This window comes from Malania oleifera, chromosome 9 (assembly GCF_029873635.1).
Source record: "Malania oleifera isolate guangnan ecotype guangnan chromosome 9, ASM2987363v1, whole genome shotgun sequence".
In the NCBI taxonomy this organism is placed as follows: Eukaryota; Viridiplantae; Streptophyta; class Magnoliopsida; order Santalales; family Ximeniaceae; genus Malania; species Malania oleifera.
The window spans coordinates 72,007,692-72,017,454 of NC_080425.1; the positions used below are offsets into that span (position 1 = coordinate 72,007,692).

Genomic DNA, 9,763 nt, shown 5'->3' on the forward strand with positions numbered 1-9,763 from the left:
TGTTCAACATCAGTATTCCCAAACATAATTCTATATCACACATATTTTCTTGAAAATAAATGTTGTATAATAATAAATAATTCCATGAAAATGTTGACTTAATTTATCCCCTTACCTGACTTACTAAGAAGCCTACAAAAGTAACCAAACCTACTCTTGTGGTGTTCCCAACTCAACACCCTGAAATTACATTGTCCCCAACAAAACTTTAGTATTATTCTATCTAAAGCATTTTCCTCAGTCCAGAAATACCAAATGACTTATAAAGCCTAAAAGAACCAACATACCCAGATTTTGGGATGGTGCCCAAGTTGGTCTAACCAACAATCTACTCTGATAGACTTGACGAAAATCGTCCCAGAAGTAACATGGCGGCTTCCGATCGTCAAACCGACGAAGAACGAAACCAGAATCGAAGAACGAAGGCAGAGGGGACAAACTTCTAGAGAGAAAGAGGGTTTCTACGCCAAAGTCCTCACTGAAATCCCGAGTTTGGCATATTTATACATCTGGATTCATCGACGAGACACATCACCTCGTCGACGAGGCCAGGAAGGGAGTTCATCGACGAGCTCATAATCTTCGTCGATGAACTTCAGGCCCGACTTCACCACTCTCCATACATTTTTGTCGACGAGACACATGGCGTACGATGAACTAGTGAAGGAGTTCATCGACGAGACCAGAGGGTTCGTTGATGAACCCTACTTTGTCCCCTTTTTGAATTTCTTTTCCTTGCTATAAATTTCTGAGTCTCTACATCATGGTTTGATAATAGCTGTATAAAAATTTGTATTAAATCACTATACTATATCTAATATTTCTCATGCCACACAATTTTAAATGAAATTCTTATACCATAATCTATACGAGAAAAACTGTATTTTCTTGCTATATAAAAATAACATATATCATTTGTAAAACTTTCCTGTATCACAAAATTTCTGAATTTTCACAAACATATAACACACGTAAAATTCAAATCCCATAAACACTTGCTATACTTTAATTGATAAAATTCCCAAAATTAACTGACTTAACTTATTCCCCGTACCTGATTATCAAGAGATGTGCTAAACCTTTATACTCACACCTGCGGTGTTCAGAACTCAAAAATCCTAAAATCATGTATTTCCCTAGAATAATATCACATTCAAATTTTTCTAGACCCACATACTCTATTTAATCAATGAAACATCAAACCATTAACTATTTATTACTTTTATCTCATTCCCTGAGGGAACACCCGTAGGGACCCTAAACCCGTGTCTGTCGCGTTCCCACCAAAACCCTGAAATTTACATTTTTCCCAGTACAATCAACTTTAACCCCACAATTATAATTATTTAAATATCTAACCCATACTATTCATTTAATAAATCAAATACCAACATTTAACACCCTTACCTCAACTTTGGAGTGGTGCTTAGGATCCTCAAAACATAATTCTGCTCTGGCCAAATTGACGAGGATCTACGCTAGGCCTAAAATACGGAGTTTGATCGTCAATTGGGTGAGTCTAGAGTGATAAAATGAAGAGAGAGAGAGAGAGAGAGAGAGAGAGAGAGAGAGAGAGAGAGAGAGAGAGAGAGAGAGAGAGAGAGAGAGAGAGAGAGAGAGAGTAAGGGTTTTAAAATTTTTACAAAGAAAAATGACCATGCAGCCTTGTATAGCATTTTGTCCCTAGCAAAAATTGTCGACGGTTTTCATAGGCTCCTAAAAAACTGTTGCCAATTTTGTCTTTACCCAACCCAGTTTTCACTGTTATCCTTTTACCTGGCTGCGATAAAACTATATAACCGTCGAAGGTTTTCTTAACACTTCAGAAAATCATCGCCGATTTTTTCCTCACCAAACCATTTTCCTCTTCTTCTTCTTTTTTTAATTTTTTTTTTAATATTATATTTTTCGGGTCTCTACAGTTATATTCTTGGTTTTGTATATTGATGACATATTGCTGGTGATTAGTGATATAGACCTATTGCACGAAACCAAGAAATTTCTGATAAAAAATTTTGAGATGAAAGATCTTGGGGACACCTCTTTTGTATTAGGAATTAAGATACATCAAGATCACTTTTGAGGTATACTTGGGTTATCACAAAAGAGCTATATCGAATGGGTACTTGTTAGATTTGGCATTAAAGACTGTCACCCATGAAATACACCCATAGCTAAGGTAGAAAGGTTCAATCTCAGTCAATGCCCAAAGACTGAGGTTGAAAAGAAGGAAATGCAGAAGATTCCTTATGCGTCAGTTGTAGGGAGTCTTATGTATGCTCAGGTATGTACGCGTTCGGATTTGGCGTACATAGTTGGAATTTAAGGTAAATATTTAAGTAACCCAGGATTGGATCATTGGAAGGCAGCCAAAAGGGTTTTGAGGTATCTTCAGAGAACAAAAGACTACATGATCACCTATAGGAAATCAAATAAACTTGAGATCATTGGGTATTCTGATTTTGATTTTGCTGGATGCCAAGACAGCAAGAGATCCACTTCGAGTTATATCTATCTCCTGGCTGGAGGTGCTATTTCCTGGAAGAGTGTTAAGTAAACTCTCATAGCTCCTTCGACCATGGTAGCAGAATTTATAGCATGCTATGAGGCATCTAATCAAGGAATTTGGATGCGGAATTTTGTCACGGGGCTACATATCTTGGATGGGGTTGAAAAACCTCTCAAGATCTATATATCATGACAATAAGTTTGCAATGTTGTATTCAAACAACAACAGAAGCTCCACCAAGTCAAAGCATATTGACATCAAGTTTCTGGTGATTAATGAAAGGGTTCAGAGTCATCAAGTATTGATAAAACATATTTAGACAAACTCCATGGTTGCAGATCCACTCACCAAGGGTTTACCGCCTAAGGTGTTCCATGAGTACACTGCTCGTATGGGTTTCGTCTTGTTTGACGATTTTGCAATTTAGTGGGAGTTTGTATTTGTTTTTTGATGTTCCTTCTTCTAGACACTTGTTTCAGATTATTTTCTACAGAAATAAAGTAATAAAGGAATGCATTTTTTTTTTATGTATTTGTGACTCTAAATGTTATCTTCTTTTTGGAAGAATTAAAGACTAAGGAACTAAGATTGATCTCATAAGAAATAAGATAGAACCAGTTGTGATATGCATGTTAAGGTTAAGGAGCATGCACATTACCATGCTACACATCCATACTCGATTTATGCCATTGAGTGTATTAGTGTGGTGACCATTGATGGGTTTAGTTATGAATATAAGTGTAACGAATGCCGCTTTGATCCCATACTAGTATATGAGATGAACAAAATTGAATTAAGGAGATGTTATAAGGATAATAGCCATAATGCGTATACTTAAGGTTTGGGTAATATAATTATTTTCAATATTTATGTGTCGCTCAAGTGAGAGATTGTTAGAAAATTTTAATTTCCTATTGTGGACTCACATATTTAAAATCAATTATGTTACGATTATTTTAACATCTATTGGGTATGAGCTTTGTAATGTGTACAAACTCAATACTAAATTAATTTAGGCATGATGAACTTCTAAAATAACCTAATATATAAGGAAAACCTAATAGGGTTATTGTTTCCAAGTCAAATCAGAAACAATTTCATGTTCTTTCTTTTTCCAATTTAGAATAACATAAGTCAAGTACTTACGAATTTGACTATGGACGACTAAAACTCTCTGCTAACAGCTGTTGGTCAATCAAATCAGACACATCTATAAATTCAGATATTTATTATGCATTTAGTATGAATCCATATATTTATTCTGCGTTTAGTTTTCTTAATTGAATAACATGATGAGCTTGGATTATTAGATTCATGGATTAAAGTTATTTACAACACAATGATATAGTGACCACATGCGCTATCTCAAAAAAATAATAATAATAGTAATAAAGTCTCAAATTTCATCTAATTTCTCATTTCAAGTACAAATAAATAAATTTATTTCAGTAATACAAAGTCATTTATCCAAATATTTGGCTGATTTCCTTCCCATCTTCCTGTCAATAATATCCTTCTTTCCTGGTCATTGGTGTATTAAACTAACATAAAGCAATCAAAAGCCCTGGTAGGTTAATTGGTGACAGAAATGTAATCAGTTTCTAAGAACTTAAAAGAGTCAACTCTCCACCTAGAATGACTAGCTAGTACACATCTGTCTGCCTGAATCTGTATCCTCCCCATTCTTTGTGTGCATGCCGGCAAAAGCAACCACGACTCATTTTCATATAAGTAGCCTTCTCTCTTCAGGCTGTTCATCATTTTCTCTAATTTCTATCTGCTTCTCTTCTTTGAAAGAAAATTTTCCATGCTTGGAAAAAGCATTCGAGATTGACCCCATCTTGGGGACTTTGCTTTCAGGCAATAGCTTCAGAATGATGCCCATGGAAATCAGCAGTAACCCCGTCCCATGCTGTTCGGTTAGTGGCTTCGTAAATATCAGGTATGATAGCAACAAAGTGACTGCCTTTCTAGCAGTCGTTATCTGCACTCAGGTAGCCCATTTGAAACATACCAGTTAGAAATCCAGGCAGATAGAGAGATCCATGCCATCTTTTTTAGTTTCACTTCTCAAGATTTAACGGTTAAACAAACTCAAAAATTAATTTAGCAATACAAATAATACAAAATTCAACATCCATGTTGAAAAAAAAAATGTCAAGAGGATATGATTTATTTACCATGGCTGTTGTGGCAGCCCCGAAAATTGCGATGAGGGACAAAACAGACACTTGACCAATGAATGTGGCCATGGCTTCAAACACTAGCACCCCATATACATACGGATGCTGCAATTTCATTAGCAGGAAAAACGTAATTAAGATTGAAATACAGACAGTAGATGCATAATAGAGGCCAAAACATTTTAAAAGGAAACGGTCAATATAAGTAACCTGGGACATACTTCAAGAGTGAACTTTAATCCCAATAGTATCACAAAAGAAATGGGTAATCTAGGCAGTACAATTTTTTTAGTCCAAAAAAAAGGAACACTTGCATTACCCAAGCCATCTATTTTCCCATTAGGACACCATTAGGAGCTGGACCACAGGGGCTTCAACTCAGAAACATGAATTCACCGCGTTTAACCTTTCAAAGCCTTCGTCTTATTAGAATGTCACAGGCTGTATTCCTACTTTTAAATCCAGTCTGATAACTACATTTCAATACAGCCTTATTTGACTAAGTTAGGTACCCTACTCTCGATTTGAAATTAAACAATAGATTGGATTGCCAACTACAAAAACACGTTATGTGTGACTTGACAACAAAGCCACTCTCATTAAAATTACACAATGAAGATTCCCATCCTAAAAATAAATAAATAAATAAACGGAAACAGGGAAAGGGAGGCCGGGGGGGGGGGGGGGGAGGAGTTTAGCAATTAAGAAAAGACAGGACTCCTTGCCTCAGAACAAGAACTCCAGGCTTTGAACAATTCTCCTGTTATAATCATTGGCGGAATTAAGAAAGGCAACCCAACTACTGTTGAACAAAACAGCATTTCCATCTGCAAGATGAAAACACGGAAATTCAAAAAATCATTTTTCCGATGGAGCTTTCTGCTCAATGATCTGTGTGAAAGTAACATCTAATAAAAGATCACCTGCGTTGTTTCAGGGTTCAAAGTGAAAATTGCTTCTTGCAAATTACCCAAAAATGAATCCATGATTAGAGCACCCACTACCATTACAACACCAATCATGCTGAAATTTGGAGAACTGTTGGCATCTGCTAAGGTGAAAAGGATCAAGCCTACCACCAGAAGCAGTGCAGAGATGTACTCATGAGGGGGGTATTTCCTTCTCAACCCAGGGATGAAAGCACCCATAATCATGACTGGCAGCACCTGATTTCTCACAATAAACCGGAACACATGAATTAGAAAGAGGATGAAAAATAGGCTGTCTGAAACAAGGTTGTCTGTATTTTAGCATATATAACAAATTTCACCATTCGTGATTCTAATCTTACAGCAAGAAAATAACATTATGCAATTCACTTAGAGAGGTTTAGAAGACAAGAACTCTGCAATTGCAAGAAGTTTAGTCTAAAAAAGAGAGGTTCATGACAAATGAATGTAGGCATTAGTTGCTTACCTTTGTGGATTTGAACATGAGTTGAGCTGGATAGTTGAGGAAAGCCAAGGAACCTTTGGTCAATCCATGAGAACCCATCAGAACTGCAGATAGCTTCACGTACGTTCTCCATGGGTTCACCATTTGCTTGGTGGTGAAGCCTTGTAAGTAGATAAGTACCAGGTAAACAAATCCTTGTACAAAGGTAAAATACCAGCCAAAGCTGAAAATGTGATTACAAACATTTGAATTCATTAGGAAAAAGCAAAACTACATCGAAAGCTCTCCGACAAAAAGTACAACCGAAAAAAACAAAACATATAGCTTTAGAGAAAATTAAAAAAAAAAAGGGGCAAAACGAAGATCAATGTACCTGAATTTAAGTCGATTATAAACATACTCCTGAAATTAGGCCAAAGAACACGCCAAAGATCAGATAAAAAAGTTAACGTCTCAACAAGTTATGAGTTCAAAATCAAACTCAAATCAATTTTCTATTGAATGAGCTCAACAGGGGAAATCAAGATCGATAAAACAGTGCAACAGCCAAAGAAGAAACCAATCACAAGATCTTCGATTACTCTCAAAACCCCTACTGAGAGAATCATTGGACACCCATTCCAAATTCAGTCGAGAAAACCAAAAGAGTAAGTTTGCAAAAACCATAAAATGTCTCGTCAGATTGTGTTGCTGAGGAAAATGAAGGAAAGAGATTAAACTGATTTTTGAATCTTAAATGTAGTATTTAAGACCATAGAACCCCTCAGAAAATCAACTTTGCCTAATTTTCCTTTTTTTGAACAAAGACAAAAGGATATAGAGCATAATATCCAATACTCAATGTTTTATTCCCCACCATTTTACCACCAGCCAAACAGACGGTAATCGCAAAACCAAGAAAATAAGAAACAGAGAAATCCCCAGCGGAAAAAAAAAAAAAAAAAACACGGAGAAACGGCCATAATTCATCACAGAACAACGAACTAATCGCATATATCCGGAAGCTGAACAATTAAAACGTAAAAAGGACGCCTTTAACGTTGAGAAGAAATCGAACATACCTCACAAATGCCATTAACAAGATAACCAAAGAAAAACCCAGACGAGCATATGAAGAACTGTTGCCACCGGGGTCGATCAGACAGAGAGATCCCAAACAGGGACCTAGCTTGATCTTCGTTCTTCATGTCTCCGAGCGCCGGTTGTCCGAGCGATTATGCCGGTCGCGAACCAACGGCGTAGATTGCGGTCGTTACGATCGCAGAAAAAGACGACTACAATATCAGAATCGCTTGTGTTTCAATATCGGAGCTACTGAAAATAAAAAAGGGATCGACTTTTTATTGACGGAAACAAGAAAAGTATCGAAGCTTGAGATGAAACTTCACTGATACTCTGTTTCCCTCTCTTCAATTTGATTAAACAATGCGTTCACGCAGAGAGAGAGAGAGAGAGATAGAGAGAGAGTTCTTGGGATCGTATGATAGTCTGGTTTTCAGGCTTTTATAGAAGGATGGAAAACGGGAGAAACTGAAGGAGGGAGAGAGAGGAGCGTCGCGAATCGCGCGCATTTCCGGCAAAACATTTCTTCCTGAGAATTATTGTGCAGTTACAGAAGTTAAAAATAATAATAATAATAATAATTTGACAATGTTTTAACTTTGCTTCTATGTCAATACAAACATTATAAAAGAGAATGTCAGTTATTCTAAGTAATGATATCTTGATCAAAATTATTCAATAAATAGTTAAATTAGTAATTGTAGTTATAATGTTTTAAAAATATAGAGTAATTAAATATCGGTCTAAACTCACTTTACTAAAATAGATATGAATTTTTATATTATGTCTATTAATATATTTCAATTTAACTAATTTTTTTTAATATGAAGAGCATATAAATCTTGAAATTTGAATTTGATGAGAGAGGAATAAGGAGTGTTTTTTCAAAAAGGAGGGAATTTTTGACATTTTCTCAAACTAACCAAAGTTTCAATTTTTTTTTAGGATTTATGCATGTATTTTTAAAATAAAATAAAGAGCCATAGAAAGAAAGAACCTCTTTTCACAATCTAAAAGAACAAATAGAAAAGTGCTATGCCACAGACGTAGTCATCCTAAAAAAGAAAATAATAATATTAATTTCCTTCAAAATTAAGGAATCCAGAATCCCCCTATCTCACGCAACTCTCTCTCTCTCTCTCTCTCTCTCTCTCTCTCTCTCTCTCTCTCTCTAGAAACTCGAACTCGAAAAATGAGGAAATAAATAAGAAAAAAAGAAACGAAAATTTAAAAAGGGCAAACAGTAGGACTCGTCGATGAATCCTCTATTTTCTTCTACGAGTTCCCTTCTATTTCTCGTCGACGAAATTTAGACGTCGTCGACGAAGAGATCCTAAATGACAAGAAAATATCAGACTTAAGGTTCGTCAACGAACCCTTCTTTTGTCGACGAATGTCCTTCTACAGTTCGTCAAAGAAGGTGCCATTTCGTCGACAAATTGTGTCGGGTCAAAAGGTTATAAATAGATTTTAAAATTTCTTCTTAATTAAGAAGACTAAATATCTCTCTCTCTCTCTCTCTCTCTCTCTAAACCCACATCCCTCACTCTCTCTCTTCGAGCTTTTCGTCGTTCGTCGCTCGAATCGACGATCGAAAGCCGCCATGAGGATCTAGAAGCATTTCTCTACAAGTTTAGTGGAGCAGATTTTTGAACTGGTCTTTTGAGGCACCACTCAAAAACCAGAGTACGTAGGGTATTTTTAGGATTTTATTGTTAATTTGTAATATATAGGGCCTAGGAAATGCTAAATGAGAAATATTTTGTGGGTTGAGTTGATTAATTTAGGGAAAATGTAATTTCAGGGTTTTAAGCTTTGAACGTCACAGGGCATGGATTTAGGGTTCCCAGTAAATCAGGTAAGGGGATTATATTATGTCAGTTATTTTGTCAAATATGGACTGATTAAAAATGCAGTATATGTTTTTGAGAAAATTAAGGTGGGTGGTTGATCATCTCCTATTTTCTATAAAATAAGTAGTTTAAGTTAAATAAAATCTCGGAGATGTTCATACCCTATTTTCAACAATTTACGTCTTTTCTAGTCAGGTTATTTTATTTATGATTAACAAATGAAAATTGTGTGGCATGAGAACAACTATTAAATGACATACGTGAACAGAATGCTTAAATTGATTTTTATTCAGTATTTGATATAACGGTTGAGGGCCGACATTTGATATAACGGTCGGAGGCCAGATTTATTGAATATCAGGTTTTATATGAAGTGAATTATAATACAGTTTTTATTGTGTAAATTGTCATATATGATTTTAGAACCCCGTGGATTTACGATATGTGATATTGTGAGCACGATACCGTAGCTATATGTGGGTAGTGAGTGCAATCACACGACTATCGAAGTGTGATAAGTCGATTGGAGACCTAGGCCACAGTATTACTCCAAGGTTTTTGCTAGAGGGCCCCATCCATGGTATATCGGGTGACCAAAAGTAGGCACAATCGTACTTACGATGTTAGTTTTGACTCAGTTGCGGAACCGTCGGCTGCGAGTTGAGTCCAACCTTCGGGCCGCACAACTCGTCATAGAGGGAAGCATGTCGTATGAGTACGTGATAGCGTGATGACGCTACTTTAGTAGTTCAAGTTGTTTC

At 36.1% G+C, this 9,763-nt stretch overlaps 1 protein-coding gene across 1 annotated transcript; it reads right to left on the minus strand.

The window, feature by feature from the left end:
• Positions 1-3,889: 3,889 nt before the first annotated feature.
• On the minus strand, positions 3,890-7,687 carry LOC131164104 (UDP-galactose/UDP-glucose transporter 2-like). The gene is made up of 7 exons (XM_058121071.1): positions 7,149-7,687; positions 6,461-6,489; positions 6,109-6,310; positions 5,616-5,858; positions 5,418-5,519; positions 4,690-4,797; positions 3,890-4,493 (listed from the first exon to the last, which is right to left on the minus strand). Exons 1-7 carry the CDS (start codon positions 7,272-7,274, stop codon positions 4,233-4,235), a joined length of 1,071 nt encoding a protein of 356 aa, XP_057977054.1. The 5' UTR covers positions 7,275-7,687; the 3' UTR covers positions 3,890-4,232.
• Between the last annotated feature and the right edge of the window lie 2,076 nt (positions 7,688-9,763).